General features: G+C 43.4%; 1 protein-coding gene across 1 annotated transcript in view; it reads right to left on the bottom strand.

The window, feature by feature from the left end:
- LOC121863713 (cadherin-23-like) overlaps positions 1 to 18,244 on the bottom strand; it is a 90,469-nt gene that overhangs the window by 6,971 nt on the left and 65,254 nt on the right. The window contains exons 23-32 of the mRNA XM_042362454.1: positions 17,868 to 17,984; positions 17,473 to 17,659; positions 16,978 to 17,204; positions 16,532 to 16,658; positions 13,976 to 14,151; positions 11,433 to 11,553; positions 10,976 to 11,064; positions 8,397 to 8,492; positions 7,428 to 7,576; positions 6,972 to 7,188 (exon numbers count right to left, since the gene is read on the bottom strand). Coding sequence (XP_042218388.1) covers positions 6,972 to 7,188; positions 7,428 to 7,576; positions 8,397 to 8,492; positions 10,976 to 11,064; positions 11,433 to 11,553; positions 13,976 to 14,151; positions 16,532 to 16,658; positions 16,978 to 17,204; positions 17,473 to 17,659; positions 17,868 to 17,984 — 1,506 coding nt within the window. The remainder of the gene's footprint in view (positions 1 to 6,971; positions 7,189 to 7,427; positions 7,577 to 8,396; positions 8,493 to 10,975; positions 11,065 to 11,432; positions 11,554 to 13,975; positions 14,152 to 16,531; positions 16,659 to 16,977; positions 17,205 to 17,472; positions 17,660 to 17,867; positions 17,985 to 18,244) is intronic.

The following is an 18,244-nucleotide window of genomic DNA, read 5'->3' as shown; positions in this document are numbered from 1 at the left end:
CTCCTCGTTTGTTATGATGAGGTCTAGTGGCTTGGGTGTTTGCTCCCCTCTGTAATGTGTAGGGGTCTCGAACATGTGGGAACAGAAAATTATCTCTCAGAGTTTGTAGGTTGTGTATCTATGCTACTGTGCCGAGTAGCAACCTTGTAAATAAGCTACTGTGCCGAGTAGCATTTATATATGTAATTACATGGCAACACTGCACGTGTTACGTGGCAACATTGCCCCGAGGCTGCCATATGGCAAGGCAGTCTCAGTCTGACTCTGTGGGTCGTGCAAGGCACACGCTAGTCACCACTTGTATTTCTCCTTTCCGTTAATAAATGGACTTCAGTGTTACCCGGTGTTTCCCTACCCATCACTGCCTTCTTCAGGGAAGACTTGGAACCTTCATGGCGCAATGAGTAGGATTTGCGGACTTACAAGTGTGTGAACAATGGACAGTTAGCTGGCGATGTGCGTGTCGACTCTGTTGTGTTGTGTTGCATTGTGTTTCCCCGCGACGTGCAGTGTTGCGCCGTCACAGTGCGTTTTAGTGACGGTGGCAGTATTAGTGTCAGTGTATTAGTGTGTTTAGAGCTGAGAGTTGAGCATTGGCCTCTTTTTGTGGTACCCACGGAGTACGCAGGCGTACACCCTTCTCGTGTGACATCCAGGGAGACACTAACGTTCTCGCCTCCGCAGCGGCTCCAGCCACCAAGGCCACCCGCATCTGCTGTCTCAGACACACACACACACGCACGCACACTGTTTATGTCATATATATGTGGTTCGAGCTGATGAGGCACCACTTTATATACTAAACAGCGCAGTTCAAGCATACTAAGATGGGCGGTATGAAGGGACAACGTCAAGATGAGAGACACGACTGTAATAGGCCCCTGTCTCATCAACAGAACATATTATATAAATGGGTCAATACATCTGAGATTATATTCAGATTCACCCCCTGTAACTTTCCACTGTCTATGAGTAAGACATGAGTTGAACACGTGAGCGGGCAACTCTCCCAAGAGGGCGAGACCCATAGCTCAGCATTTCTGTAAACCCGCACTGCGAGGTCGTCACAGTCAGTAGCTCACCTCAACTTATATCGTAAGGACGTGACCTAACGTTTATTATACATAAACGCCGTCCCTTTCTCATTCACTCCTAGACAGTGAGACTTACGGTTGATCTACACTCAGGAATTATATACAACCTTTTATAATAAAACAAAGGAACTACCGTTTGGGTTTCGTTACTTAAAACCCAAATATAAATATATGTGAACGGACTGGTTAATTGGACAAGCAGCCGATTCACGACTCCCCTCCACCATCCCCTCCACCGGGTGCAGACTCTCATCCTTCACCTCCAGCGACAGACATTGCCACAATTCTGAGGTGGATGGACGACAGGGACAAGAGACGCAGAGAGATGGAATTTCAGAGGGAGGAGATACGAAGAGAGGAGGAAAAGGCGCATTTTGAGGCACTATTGGTGACCCTGGAGCTAACCCACCCTCCCTCACTTGCAGGTATCGCGCACCAGGGCGCCAGTACCCTCCCTCCTCCACCACACCAGCGTCCTCCAGGCACTCTTGCTACTCCAACAGCTCCCAAGGCATCTGTTCAACCCCCACCCGCCCTCTCACCAGACGTCACGTTTCAGCTTTTTCGTGAGTGGAGGCGGCGGTGGATAGATTACTCCACGATGGTGGACCTTGATAGCATGCCTCCAAACAAACAGCTCATCCAACTGCGGATGTGTTTGTCGTTGGAGACCGGAGACCCAGAGAGTTTTGGAGCACACGTTGCAAGTGCCTCCCAATTCTGTCTTCAGTGACGGATGTGCTCGACCTTTTACAGGAGCACGTTAAAGGTCGGAATAACAAGGCTTTGCGTCGCCGTGCCTTCACCAGCTGCAAGGCGGAGAATGAATCCTTTGACGACTTTTTTGTACGTTTGAAGAGTTTGTCGGAGGAGATCGACGTCTGCAAGGCGCACAGCCAGGAATGTGAGGAAGCCTGGATCAAGCACGGGATTTTGACAGGTGTCAGGCAAGAAGAGTTGGTGCAGCGACTCATTCCCCTGGACGCTTCCTCCACACTCCAGGTGGTAGTGACTGAATGTCGGTCGTACGAGGCCACCAAGTCCGCCACCTCTGCCTTACGGGCCCCACCTGCTGTGAGAGCTATCTCACAGTTCGAGAAGGGTAAGAAGGCAGCCAACAACGTGAAGGCTGCCGCACGTTCTTCCACGCTTCCGCTTAGTGCTTCCTGTGGCAGCTGTGGAAAGCAGCACAGCCCCAAGAAATGCCCGGCCACCGACGCACTGTGTCGTGGATGTGACCGTAAGGGCCACTGGTCTAACACAGACAGGTGCCGTGCACGAGGCCACAAGTGTCAGGCCTGCGGTCGCTATGGACACTACGACAAGTGCTGCCGCCAACCCAAGCCCAAAAGCCCGAGATGAGGAGGAAAGCAGCGCACTTCCCTCGGGGTGGTTCGCATGCAGCCCCCTTCAAATGGCCCACGCAGCCCCAAGCAGCAGCTGAGTCACATCAGGAGGGTGAAATCGACCACACGCCCCAGGGCTACCCCTTCCCCTACCATCCGCGTCGCCGTCACACACGGTGATGTGTCAGGTCACATCGAGGTGATACCGGACACCGGCCTGAAGCACCTCCAGAAACTGGGCCTCACCAAACGCGACCTGGGACCACCGCTGCAGCTGCAGTACTACAATGCGGACGGTTCCCAGATGCCAGACGCTGTGGGCTCCTTTCAAGCGGAGATTACCTATGGCGACAGGTCGTGTCACGGATGGATGGACATGCAGCCTTCTCTTGCTATACCTTTGTTGTCGTGGGAGCACTGCAAGGAGTTAGGCGTGGTGCACAGAGACTTTCCTGAGCAGATCCCAGCTGCTCGGTACACCGCCAGCAGGGTGCGTGAGTCAACGAGCGACGCGCCTGGCGCTGCCACACAGAGCTGCCCAGAACCCGCGTCCACTCCCGCCCCGCCTCCACCCAAGTCATGGCTGCTTCCTCTTCACAGCGAGACGTCTCCTTCAGCCGCAAGGGCCTACTTCCTGAAAGAGTACTCGGATGTGCTGGTGACGAAGGAGGCCCTACGCCGCGCCACTGAAGGCTATGGCGGGTCCACCTATGAGGTTACACCTGCGGGAAGATGCGCAGCCGTTTGCCATACACACTCCCCGGTTGATCCCTCTCACCTTCAGGGATTCAGTCAAGAAGGAACTGGATTCCATGGTGGCCCAGAGTGTCATCGTACCCATTGGTGACGACCCGTCCCCTTGGTGCCACCCTCTAGTCGCTGTGGCTAAGACTAACGGTGGAGTGCGGATTACTACCGACTTGTCTAAACTTAACAGCCAGGTGTCCCGTCCCGCCCACCCTTCACCCACACCTTTTGCAGCTATACGGAGTGTGGACCCGAGGGTACGGCACTTCTCGACAATGGACGCCCTCTGCGGTTACTGGCAGATCCCACTGAAGAAGGAGAATCAGCCACTGACCACTTTCATCACGCCTTACGGACGCTTCCGCTACTGCCGTAGCCCTATGGGATTCGCTGCTACGGGGGACGCCTTCTGTCTCTGTGGTGACATGGCACTTCAAGGCGTGACCAACTGCGTGAAGGTAGTGGATGACGTCCTCCTCTACGATGAGGACTACCTGACGCATCTTCGCCTCATCGACGAGCTACTGACCAGGTGTAGGACGCACGGCATCACTCTGAATGCCGAGAAGTTTGTCTTGGCCGCACCTGCAGTGTCTTTGTGCGGCTTCCGACTCTCAAGGGATGGCATTGCTGCGGACCCGGAGAAAGTTCGCGCCATAGCGGACTTTGCCAAACCTGCCAACCTTACGGATCTCAGGTCTTTCATGGACCTGGTGAACCAGCTGGCAGAATTTTCTCCTGACGTCTCCGCCGCTGCCGGGCCTCTCTGCCCCCTGATGAGCCCCAAGAGGACTTTCACGTGGACCCCTGACCACGACCTCGCCTTTCATAAGGTGAAGGAGACCCTGTCAAGTCCACCTATCCTCACTACTTTCGACCCAGCGCTCCCCACCGTCCTCCAGACAGATGCCTCGCGCCTGTACGGGGTTGGTTACGCCCTTCTCCAGGATCACGGTGGAGGAAAGTACCGGCTCATACAGTGTGGCTCTCGCTTCCTCACCGATGCTGAGTCTCGCTACGCTACCATCGAGCTGGAGCTGCTGGCAGTGGTATGGGCCTTATCGAAGTGCAAATTTTACTTGATTGGCCTACAGCACTTCGACCTCATCACAGACCACAGGCCCTTGGTCCCCATTCTTAACCACTATTCGCTGGACGCCATCGAGAATCCCCGCCTCCAGCGCCTGAAGGAGAAGATTTTGGCCTTCGTCTTCACCGCAGCTTGGCGTGCAGGTAAGGAGTTGTGCATCCCGGATGCCCTCTCCCGCTCCCCAGTCAGCCGCCCGACACCTGAAGACGAGATGCTCAGCACCGAGGCCGGTTTCTCCGTCAGCAACATCGTCACTTTGCAGGCCGTACAGTACCTCGCCAGCACCCAGGCCTCAGTGTCGCCACCCGACAGTGATCTGGCCCTTGAGGAACTACGGACCGCGGCACGCGACGACCCCTCCTACACTCAGGACTGGGTTCCCTCACGACCGTTTTGACCTCCACAACGCCCTACGCCTGTATTGGAAGATACGTGAGGACCTCTATGCAGATGGAGACCTCGTCCTGTACGGTGCCCGTGTGGTCGTCCCTGCAGCTCTCCGTCGTCGCGTTCTGGCTGGCTTACACAACAGCCATCGTGGAGCAGAGGCCACCAAGTGCCGCGCAAGGCAGGCTGTGTACTGGCCCGGCATTGACGCGGATATCGTCAATACAGTCTGTGCCTATGAGCCTTGCCAGATCATGAAGCCCAGTCAACAGCAGGAGTCCCTCTTGTGCGACGACGAACCCACCAGGCCCTTCGAGTCCGTGTCGGCTGATTTCTTCAGCACAGCTGGGAAACATTTCCTAGTCGTTGCCGACCGACTCTCTGGCTGGCCTGTGGTGGTTATCTGTGGCTCAGACACGACGTCCACGGCCACCATTCGCCACTTCCGGCACCTCTTTCGTGACCTGGGCGTCCCCGTACGTCTGCGGACGGACGGTGGGCCACAGTTCACCAGCCGGGACTTCACAGGATTCCTGGAGCGTTGGGGAGTCCGCCACATCGTGTCAACACCCCACTACCCACAGTCAAACGGCCACGCTGAGGCTGCGGTCAAGACAGTCAAGCACCTCATCCTCAAGGTGGCCCCTTCAGGCAACATAGACTGTGAGGCGTTTGACAAAGGACTCCTGGAGTTACGTAATACTCCCACCCACACAGGACGCTCCCCTGCCCAGATCCTGTATGGTCACCCTCTACGCTCTTGCGTTCCTGCACACGCCAAGGCCTTTGCGAAGGAGTGGCAGACCAGAGCCGAGAGCTGCGAACCGCCGCTTCCTCCGGCCAGTCCCACCCCCTGCTGCTGGCCCCCTGACCGAGGACGAGTCCCCTTCACCTCACAAGCGCGCCCCACAGTGCACCTCGACGCTCGGAGCGACTTAGGACTAAGAAGTCCGCTCAAGACAAAGACTATGAGCGTGAGGGGGGGAGGGAGATGTAGGTTATGTATATAAGCTACTGTGCCGAGTAGCATTTGTATATGTAATTACGTGGCAACACTGCACGTGTTATGTGGCAACATTGCCCCGAGGCTGCCATATGGCAAGGCAGTCTCAGTCTGACTCTGTGGGTCGTGCAAGGCACACGCTAGTCACCACTTGTATTTCTCCTATCCGTTAATAAATGGACTTCAGTGTTACCTGGTGTTTCCCTACCCATCACTGCCTTCTTCAGGGAACACTTGGAACCTTCAGAGTTTCTACAAAAAGAGTAGCAGGGTTATTCAAGTCATTTGGGGTGAACTTGTTTCTCCAGTCGATGTCGCCATAGTTAAAGTCCTCCATGATAAGGAGGTGGTTAGGGTTGAGCATCGCCGCATTGTCTATTAAGGCTCTTTAAGTTCCTCTGATTTAGTGAGCCACAGTTTGGGGATCTGTAGATACACCCGACGTTAAGTAAGTCCCCTCCCTTTAATTTAATTTTACACCACTTTGATTCTTCAAAAACATCCTCTCCCTGTACCCTCGCCTGGCTGGCTCTAAGGTCTTGCCTAGCATAGATAACCACACCCCTCTTGCAAGTTTCTTGAGAAAGGTTCGTAAATGAGTCATATCCAGCAATACTGAACTCACATTCCTCTGGGTCGATTCTCCTGTTCTTGTACAACAGTTCTACAACACCTACAATATCTGGTTGGTGTACTCTTAGTAGTGTTTCAAACTCCTCTCTCTTATCAAGGAACGTGTCAGTATTAGTGTACATGACATTCAAGCCAGAATTTGTTCTCGGTAACGTCTCTGCTCTTAGTAGTAAACCCCCCCCATTCTCAGAAGCTGCAGCATTTGCTAAGTACACTGTATTTTGCAGGGTGTGGTTAGAAATGTCATTGTTTACACGGCGCTCGCCTCTTCCTGTCTGGTAGGCGGAGCTGGTGCCACTTCCCGGGTGGGGGGTAGAGCGGGTGGAGGGTGCGCTGCTGCCCCCTGGCCCTGTGTCGGCACACTTGCTTTCCACTACCCTCCCCCTGAATATAACCCATGTACACCCGTCCCCGTTCCTCCTTGACTCCTCCCTCTTTTGCTTCAAGTCCTGCAGGAGCTTCTTGTGCTGTTCCCTCTGCATTACCGTGTGATCTGGGTGAATGAATACATCCCGAAATGCCTCATTAAGATACCGTATGTAGATGGAAAAGCTCAGGCATGGTCACGGTGCATTATTAGGTAAGATAAGCATTTTGAAATACTAAATAAGTGTAAAAAACAATGTACAAAGAAGTCTCGGTGTAACTTTATCTGCCTTCCTAACACTCACTATAACTTTTACAATTGCAGGTTCATCAGTGGGTGTAGAGTATGCAGTGATGAAAGCTGTGAAGATGCCATGGGCATAGCGAGTGAGAGGTGCATTCGTCCGCAATATGCCTGAGGGCTCCTCCAGCAGGAAAATACCCGTAGCATTGACTTCCTCATCAGGTAAGAGCTCCACTGTATCCTCAATGTGCGAGAAACTGATGTTGTGAAGCCCATACCTAAAAAAACAACCCGGAGAATGTCTAAGTTATTATTGTTTATTTTCAAGTTTACCTGCCACATAGCTGTAACCAATGAGTGGCTATCATATTACACAGTATACAGTATCATGTAGCTGATTATATATGAACCCATGCAATTGCTACTGTTTGATCCAGGAATCAGAAAATGACTTAATTTGCAATATGGAATAACAGCTGTACTGGGGAAGACACAAAAGTCTAGTAAGAAAGAGAACCTGATAGGGAGGGCAGTGGGGTCCTTGTCTTCTGCTTGGAGACTCACTACCTCTGTTTGCAGTGCTGCATCAACTCTCACACCTGATGTCTCCACTGCCTTTGCAAACATGGGCTTGTTATCATCCAGATCGTTCACCAGTATGTGCACCTTTTGAATACACATGTTACCTTATTAGCAAACTGTGCCAGAAAAACATAGCCATGTGTATGTACAGCATAATTATTACATGAAGAGCAACAGCAAAATATATATATTCCATACAAAATGCCCTAGAAAAAAGTATTGTTTTCAGTATATTGTACAGTACAGTATATAGGATATAATAGTGTCTGGCAAAGAAGGAAAATTTTGTGACCAATAAGGCAAATATTTAGGGTCTGTCATTTGGAGTGTAAAACCATTACTACCTGAAGATTATGTTCCTTCAATAATTCACAATCTTCAATTTCTTGTAGCCTTTAATAATAATCATAAGTCAATGAAAAGATAGAAAATGAGAAACATATAATGAAGACATCATAATGAATAAGTAAGAAGTACAGAAATATATAAACTGACCAACCCTGAATTCTATCATTCGATTACAGTATTTATCTTTTTATTTATCTTTTATAAATAAACACTGTACTTTGAACAGCTTATGGCCATACTGTTAGTCATTACAAGGACTAAGTTTCAGACTATGAAAGATGTCCCTAGTCACACTTAGTGATTCTCTCTCACTCTTAAAGGACCATTCCTTCTACAGTGGGGAATCAAGAACAACATACAATACCCTTCTCTCCTTATATAGTATTGCCAGTCATTTTCTCTAGCTTCCTTAAAAGCCTTACCAAATGTGTTCTGTTGAAAAGATCCTTAAATATCATGAACTTTCTATTAAATATTTTTAAATTCCTAAATCTGAATGTAAAAGGTTTAAATCTACCTGAAGCCCTCACTTTGAAAAATAAATTTGAGAACACACCTGCATCATGGCTGGGTTGGCCTGGTCATAGGTCTTCCTGCTGGACATCCTGCGACCAAGTTTGCCACACAATAGCGTCAGAGTCACTGAATCAACCTGAAAATAAATTCCTATAATACAATACTGTACTGTATTCTGACACACAAAATACTAACATGGTGATTCATGAAACTCGGGCTGTTTGGCCTAAGTCCTTATTCTTAATGAGTCATACATTAAAATTTATCCTCAGCTTGGGATAGTTAATTAACAGTTATGGTAGAATATTACTTAAATTTTAGGTTATTTTAGCTTCTAAATTAATGATGTAACATGTATGTCATTTAGATGCACTCCCAAAATTCTCATACAGTATCATGGAAGCCACACATCCTCAACAATGCTAAAGCAGCCTCCCGAAAGCTGGGAATGCTGTACAGAAGCCGTAGCTACTTCACCCCTGAGCAGTTGCTTCAAGTACAGTGGTCCCTCGGTTAACGAGCGCCTCAGTTAACGAGATTTCGGTTAACGATTTACCTTCCATAAGATTCTTAACTTCGGTTAACGAGCAATCCCTCGATTAACGAGTTTTTTACGAGCCGACTTCAACATGTTTTCGCTTGCATTTGGCGGTCCACCAGCTGTAGTATTAGTCCGCCAATACAGTAATCGGTTTTAGGGCTTAAATTCCTTACTATTTTAGTAAATATCAAGAAGTTTATACTATTCAATAATTTTAAAAGTTTAATATTAACTTTTTTAGTCATTTTAACAATTATTGAACATAATTGAAGGTAAAGAAACTAGTTTCTGGCGTGCCATCCAGCCTGTTAACACACCAGACAGGCGTTAGTCTCTCTCTGTTTTCAGTGGAGGTAACATCTTGCTTGAGACTCTCTTCAACTAAACGCTTTTTTCTGTGTTTCCAAGCAAATTATTGGTCATTTTGAAATTTATTTTACATATTGACAATATGTAATGCAGTGCAGTGTTGATTTAAAGAAAATAATCTTGAATTACACCAAGAGAACTAAAATTTTATGGGTGAAATGGAGCCATGGGGTGACTTCTCTTCCACCCCAATGCCTTCTCTTCTCCTTCTCCTCCACCCCCATTCTAATTCCCATCATCATCATCATCATCATCATCATCATCATCATCATCATCATCATCCAGGAGCCTTCTACATACACACCTCAAAGTAAGTGTACTTTTCTACCTTTTTTGTTGAATTTAGGCAATTTTCGGTGAGCTGGAACCAATTACCCAAAAACCCATTGAAACAATGGTTTCGGTTAACGAGCAACCTGCTGGAACGGATTGTGCTCATTAACCGAGGGACCACTGTATATAAGGGATTCATTTGTCCTAACTTGGATTACTGCGGTGGCTTTTCTTCTGTCGAATTGTAAGATAGGGTGGAATCAAAGGCATTTCGTCTTATTAACTCTCCTCCTTTAGTTGATAATCTTTCTTCCCTTTCTTTTTGCCGCAAGGTTGCTCCACACTCTCTCTCTTTTACAGGTACTTTAACGGGCAATGTTCGGTGGATTTGGCATCCTGTGTACCGCCAGCAACGCCATGGGCTTGTAACACACATCTTGCCTGAGGTGCCTACCGTTTCTCTGTGGATGTCGGTCACACTAGAATAACCCGTTATAGTACCTCCTTCTTTCCTCACACAGCCAAACTGTGGAATGCTCTGCCTTCTTCTGTTTCCATACTCATACAATGCTCTGCCTCACTTCAAAAAGCTGGTTTTCTGGCATCTTTGTAGTACGTATAGATTAATATAATATTTTTCTTTTCTTTTTTTAACTTCTTTTTACTCTTATTTTTTCGCCCGGATAGTACGCACCATTGTGGAGGTTAGACCAAGCACAGCGGCTATGTCCACAGCACGTTCCCCTTTCTCAAATCGGGTTAGTACATCCATTTTCGTAGCAAGGGTAATGGTCTTACATTGCCTCTTCACTACACTAGCATCAGTAGCACTTGATGGGCACTTGGAAGCCCTTTCGAATGGTTAGAGTACAGTTTTAGAGCAAAAGTACTTAAGCACACACGAATGATGTGAATTCGTAACAGAGACTGGCTTGGCATCTCTTGGGGATGCTGTGACGTTCTGTGAGTGAGGGCAGCGCCGAGCCGAGGGAGAGTAACAAGGACAGACAAGAGTGGGTGATGCGCCGTAGAAAGTAGTCAGTGACGACGCAAAACGACGTAGTATCGGATCACCGGGACGTTACACAAATTTTTGGTCTCTAAAGTTCAGCGACGTAGTACCAAAACAACGTTAAGCGAGGACTTACTGTGCAGTACAATTGTATTAAGTGATTATAAATACACGAATATCAATACACGAAAGAAGAGCTTATAAGCTCTTCTTTCATTTGTGGTGGTGGTGGTGGTGGTGTGTGGATTAGTGGATCCCATGTTATTGACCTGACCTGATGTTTTGTAAGGTCACCCTGTGAATATAAGCCTCTCTCAGTCCCTGTAAATTCAGTTGCCTCTGAAGATGTCTTAAATAAAGACGAAAGCTAAGGTGATATATATATATATATGAGGTGTGAACCTCCCAGCAGAGTGATACTTACCGCCTCTCTGTCGATGCGCCCCTTGACAAAGATCATTCCACGGTTGTCGAATGTCCTGTTCACCTCAAACAGACCATCATTGTTGCCATCTGTGTAACATCAGTAACGCCTTATCGTAATATTCACTTTAATGTCTGGTAAGATTTCAATTTGGCTATTTTATTTACCAAATACCTTCCTAAAATCAAACAATTTTGCCTTGAAATTATTTTATTTTTCCATATTCTTAAAATGAAATATATCATGTTTAGACATTTATACTGAAATAATTTAAGACTTAATTTTATGGCTCCAGAAACAAAGCCTGGCACCTGTGCTGTACGAACTTTCATTTATACAAACTATATTTTGGTTAGCAATTAAAAAGCAAAAACTTATATCTAAACCCTTAAATTCCAATTTCTTTATACAGTATATGCATGCCTATCTGCCTCCCTCCCTATCTCTTCTGACTCACAAGTGATGCGGTAATCGATGAGGGAATTGTCGCCACTGTCATTGTCTACAGCCGACACGTAGCCCACCACAGTGCCAATCGCTGCCTCCTCCTCCACCTCCAGCTCCAGTGGCTTGTCTCCCTGCATGGGTAAAAAAGTCTTAGTGAACACTCATTGAGTGAAGCAGGATGGGAGTTGACAGAACTGTACATGGGCAGTTGTAGCAAATGATATCTATCCATATACTGTATATGTAGGTTACAGCAACACCACCATTAAAATGATGCCACCACATGAGTACAGTAAAGCCTCTAATAATGACGATATTGTGTCCTCCAATATTGCAGTGTAAGTTGAATCATCGTATCGTGAATCATTAATTACCATTAAAATAAAGCAATAATAATGAGATGCATCCCCAAGTGTGACCTTTTCATAATCTTTGTGTGGCTTTTTACCCTCTTTTCCCCCCTAACAATAAAATTAATGAAAAATGCAAACTATTTTCTTTAAATAATGTTTATGAATACACCTTATAAATATAAATGAATAATGATAAGATCACACAAGAGGAGATGGGATGCTATTGTTGTCAGTGTTTACACCCATAATGTCAGTTATCCATCTGAAACTGCAGAAAATAAGACCCTGGTTGTTGCTGTAGTAAAATTAATGTAAAAAAACATTTAGGTTTTAATTAATGTTAAATATATAATGCACAGTAAAAGTAGCCATTGATGTTAAAGAAAAAAGAAGAAGGTGATAGTGGAATGGCAATGTATACTTGCGCCCTCAAGGAAACCGCGTCATTTATTTTATTAAGAATATGTACAAAAGATTCATTATTGTTTATTACTGAATATGTATTTGATTGAATTAATGTTTATATATATATGTGAAATGAACAATGCAATTCATTAAAAAGACGTAGAATATTAAAACACACAAGAGGAGATGAGATGGCATTGTTTTCGTGAGTGTTTACAGCAGTGACGATGTTTCTACATAAGAAACTGAAGAAAATAAGACCCTGGATGTAGCTGTACAGTAGTAAAATTAATGTAAACAAATTAATGTGTATGTTTTAAGTAATGTTATTTAATGTTAATAAATGGAACAATAGAAGTAGCTAACCATTCATGGTAATGAAAAAACGAATAGAATAGGAACACCATAGTATGTAAGTGCTTACATGTGAAAACATCGTCATTTCTCTACATAAGAATATGAAAGCAACACTTACTACTGTTCATATATGTTTTAAATAATACTTACTAATGTAAAACAAAAATTTTACTCACAAATGGTGGTAAAGTCTAAAACACAAGGACAGCCAATGAATATTGTGCTAGTTTTTACTCATATGATGAAGTCATCAGGTTCAACTCTGACTGAAGCTGAAGTTTTCCATAAAGATATCATAGCTGTTGCTGAAACTGTTACTGAACCCAAAGTTGTTGCTAAAACTGCTTATGAGGCTGAATTTGATGGTGTAGCTGAAGTTGATGGTGTAGCTGAAGTTGATGGTTTAGGCCTTCGATAAAGTTGTTTAAAGAGCCTTTCACAGCCACATTCTTTTCTCATTGTACATCTTTATGAGGAGGTCATATGCATTTTTCACGTCCCCGTTAATTTTAATGCTTTGTTCTGTTAATCTATCCACTTCAGAAAATATGTTCATTGCTTGCTCCATATAATATCCACAGACCTCTCACCTTTTTAAATGAACTTTTAACACATCTAGTTTCTCGGCTAAGCTTATACACTTTCTTTTAGCTTTTGAGCCAACACTATCATCACTTGCTCTCTTGCTCATGTTGAATAGGGATGCAAAAAATGCCGTAAGAAACCTGAGAAAGTTTTTTCCTTTTCCTGTTCAGATGCGACTGTTTATACTAGTGATGCTGGCATCACCACTCACAAACCTGGCAGCCTCGGTGTATAATACATATCGGGGTTTAGTTAGTATTTATATGAAAGTGTAATTTTACTTTATTTTTTATAATATTTTTGTCGTAAATACAAAGAAAATAAAGGTGGAAATTGAATTGGATCCTAAATTAACCAGGGTCTTAAATATGAATCGTTGTTAGTAGAACCGTCGTTATCGGAGGCTTTCCTGTACTGTACTGTATTACTATATCTGTCAGAAACAAGAGAATATGTCTCTTACAACAAGCTTTACAGAATAATATATAATTCACCAACCTAAAATGGTCCTGTGAAGACTGTCATTCTAAGCTGTACAATACCGTACAGTATAAAAAAAAAAAAAAAAAATATGCTAATGGGGCTTCAAAGGATAATTTTATTTTTTCCTTTTTAAGATACAAAATGGGACTACCCTGTACTTATAAAAATAAACAAAAGGCATCAAATATGTAGTTGATCACCAAGAAAGCCTAATTTTGACAGGGTCCATTAAGTGTGTACTGTATAAAGAACATAGTAGGTAGGAATTGTAGTTGCAACTGTGCCCACAAGAATTTTAATCATCCTTCAATATCTAGCAAGGTTTGGTCAGGTAGTACTTAGGTAAAAGACCCAAAACACTGGTGCTCACTGGCAGCCTGACAAAGGCAGGAGGGTTGTCATCAGCGTCGGTGATGTTGATAACGAGGAGGCGGGAGGCGAGCTGTGGGGGTCTACCCAAGTCCTGAGCTACCACCACCAGTGTATACTGTGTCCGAGTCTCACGGTCCAGCTCAACCCGTGTTGTAATCATCCCGGTTGTTGGGTCTGTACCAAGAATATAAGTCAATATATGAGATGTATGCACAGTACAAGTACTGATGAATTAACATGAGTCAATTATTATAAACAACAATGGAAATGAACTACTAAATAAATAAATAAAATATTAAAAGAATTAATGAAAAAAACAGATGAATAAGCGAATGAATAAAATAAGAAAGAAATAAAAAAAGAAAAAACATACAGGTAGAGAAATACAGTACTGTACTGTACTATATAAAGACAAATAATTATATAAATAATAGAGAAATAAGCAACTACATTATTACAGCACTGAGGGATAATTCTACTAATGTACAGGTTTTACATACAAATAAAGAATACAGTATATAATACACTAGCTAACTTAACCTAAAATATGACCCGTCTAAAACTCACTAAACTTGTCACCTGGAGAGAAAAAACCCCATATCAACTGAGCCTTTAGTACATCCTTACAATCTATCATTAACAATTTTATGAAGTAATCAAGAAAAAATAAATAAACATACCTGTGCAGTACAGGTAGTTCTGCTATAACGCGATAATTGTGTTCTTGTAAAATATCGTGTTATAGAAAATCGCGTAATAGAAATAACAGGGCTTATGGAGAAAATAGGGTTAGGTGCAGATTACTCGAAATCGAAAAAATTTAGTAGTTAGCCTAACACAAAGGATAGCACAGTCTAAATAAATGTTACATTCATATCTAATAATGAAATAATACAGTAAATTTAACACTTTACCTTGAAAAAATATGAATGTAACTTGATGGGGGAGAAGGGTGATTTTGAGGTTGATAACATCGAGCTTCTCTTCAAGTGTTATATCCTTTCTTTTACGATAATCACCGGGAATTCTATCATCAGAACACTTTTTGGAGATATTCTTCTTTACCATATTCACAGTTAATACCACAAAATTGGAGAAATAGTAAGCAAAAATCGCGTTATAGCAAACAAGCGTTCTCGTTATACAAATATTGTTCTGAATTCATAAATCGCGTTAGAGCAAATTCGCGTTATCAAAACACGCGTTATAGCAGAACTCACTGAACTTGTTAATGCCTAGTAAGTACAGTACTGTACATAAAAAATCAAGATAAGAAGCTGCGTCAATACATATAAAAAGGACAATACCATTTGAGTTTTCTTATTGTTCAAGAGAAACAACTTTTATTAACCCAGCTGCAGTCATCAAGCAACACATTTCTACTTAAAACATTGAGGAATCTTTACCTCAAATCTGCAGTTCATAGCGGGACAAAGTAAAATGTAGGAAAGTAATATTTATATCTAAAAACATACCAATAATGGTGGGTTATTGGAAATTGAAACCAGTTCACTGATTCTCATATCTGTTGTGAAAGCTAGACGTCGCATTCTGGATTGAACAAAAATTAAGTAATTTTTTTTTTTATACATCTCACTAAATCCAAACAAACTAACACTAAGCCTAATCTAATCTTGACACTGAAAGATATGTACAGTATACAGCATAAAGAAATTCAATTTCACTTATGACAGAAAACTTACCTAAAACTCTGTACTGTACATAGTTTAGGGTTTATAGTTTGCCTAATACAGTTAACCCTCACTTTACGCGGTTAATGTAACCCGGAGGGTACCGCGGAAAGCGAGAAACGCGTAAAGTGAATAACATAACATATGGGATTAATTGAAATGGAGTCCAGGCCGATCCCCAAACTCCACTTTTTGACGACACATAACTATGTTGTAGTAAAAATAACATCTTAATTTTATGATGGTACATGCACACAATTAATACTTAAGAGAAATAGAGAAATACAGTCGCCAAGTTAATGTCCATTCAAATAATGGACACGACTCCCTCCCCCTCTCACATTACACTGCCGGCTCTTCCCTCTCTGAGAAATTTTGGGGGGAAAACCAGGTATAGTAATAAATAATACCTCAAACTAAAGTTAGGATAATATAATTGACATTGCTGGATTCCTTGTAAGACCAGGAATATTTTGAATATAAATGTCATATATTTTTCACAAAAGATAACATACTTACTCAGATTAAACATTTTATCTAAAAATTTTATGTCTAATGCAAAATATATGATGTTTATATTCAAAATGATCACCAAATTTTAAGAATTCCAGCAATGTAAATTATATTCTGGCCGGGTAATTTGTATGAATTTTATGAGCTAAATTAAAAAAATTATACTTCACCGTGTAAAGGGGTACACCCACCGCGGAATGTGAGCATCCTGAGTTCTGGCAGGGCACCGCGTAAACGTGGAAACGTGGAATGTGGGACCGCGTAAAGTGAGGGTTGACTGTAATCTACTTAGTATAAATATTCTTTAGTCAAATACTTTAAACATCTTAACAAGGGCAGGTTGTACTAACCAATCTCAAAGACACCATCGTCGCTGCCATCGTCGAGAAATGAGTAAACAATCTTGCCATTGGGTGTGTTTGGGTCATCCGGGTCCTCTGCCTCTACCTGGAATACTGCCGTCCCCACCTTCGAGTTCTGGAAGTGATAGAGTCCCTCATAGTAAAACTTATTGCTCAAAAGACCTTGCTAAACAATTCCTGACATATACAATACAGTACTTTTTCAACTGTGACACAAACCAATTCATTTTACTGTAATCATGTAAGAAAATACAGAAAAAAATGGTAATGATTCAAAATGTAGAGTATTTCAACCCCAAAAAATCAACTTTTATTAAATTCATATACTGTACTGTATTGTTCACTACACTTAATCTTACCATACATCAGTAGAATCAATGTAATGTAATTGATAATGTAATGTAGATGAAATTTTTTCAAGTTTGCTTACATACCTCCAACACACTTGCTCCCTCATTAGGAGCAGGACGCAAGAATGTAGGGACGCCGTCATTGGTTGAAACATCACCAATGAAGAGCCTGATGGTGGCCTCCGAGTACTGCTGGGGTGAGCCCCGGTCCAGTGCCCGCACTGTAAGTTCATAGTGCTCAGTGCGGCCTTTACCACTGAGGGGTGCACGCACTGACACCACACCACTCTCAGGGTCCAGGGAGAACAGCCCTTTGTGGGAAAACAATATCATCATAGTTAAGAAAAGGTTATTTTAATTTATTGATACAGAATAGCCATTACACAAGAGTATTATCGTATAGTGCCTATGTGTGACAATGAACATAAAGAATAAAATAAAAAATCTAGTGAGAATATCAAAGACCTCCCCTTAAGATGTATCTATGTATTATAATAATCGTTATAAACTCACCATGAAAAGTTATTATCAAAAGCAAGTGGTGGAAAATGACTCAAACCACCAGGACTAGTGACTCACCATCAACTTCGCCCTGAGGTTCAGGCAGCTGGTATTGGACAAGACCATTGATGCCAAGATCTGGATCAGTGGCCAGGACAGTGGTCACGGGGCTGCCCACTGCTGTGTTCTCCGCCACCACCGCTGTGTATGATGACTCGCTCCACTGCGGTGACTCATCGTTCACATCTGTCAACTCAATTTCTACCTGTAAGTGATGAATTATTGGTTAGACCCTTGTACAGGAGAAAGGGGATAGTATCCTGTAGAGTCAGTATATTTATCAAGAACAAAGGCAGAAGTCGGGATACTTTAACAAGTGAGTTGATAAACACTTACTGGATACCATGCAAATAGTGTTACTTTATCAATAATAATATTAGTGCTAAGAAAAATAAGTGTGGTACAGTACTGACAATAACTGTGGTCTTGCGCTGGTTGATGCCGCCCCTGGGTGTGTCATGGGCAGTCACCTCCAGGGTGATGGTGGGTGTTGTCTCCCGGTCCAGCTGAGCCCCACGAGCCACAACAATCTGTCCACAAAACACAAGAGTTATAATGAACATCAACATAATATGGTGTATCAACTACAGTATAAAGAAAAATCAAGAAAAATTTCACTGATTTCCCACATAATATTACTGTTATAACTAAACACAACACAAGAAACATATCATTGGTTTCTTATATGAATGATTATCTAGGGTAAACAAATGTATAGTTCAACATGAAATATCTATAGAATAAGGCAAAATATCTGTCCTTTTAACATAAATCATAAATCATGGATACC

Source organism: Homarus americanus, unplaced genomic scaffold (genome assembly GCF_018991925.1).
Source record: "Homarus americanus isolate GMGI-L3 unplaced genomic scaffold, GMGI_Hamer_2.0 scaffold48354, whole genome shotgun sequence".
NCBI classification, from domain to species: Eukaryota; Metazoa; Arthropoda; class Malacostraca; order Decapoda; family Nephropidae; genus Homarus; species Homarus americanus.
The sequence above is the reverse complement of the archived record's forward strand: the minus strand, read 5'-3'. Positions and strand labels throughout refer to the sequence as shown.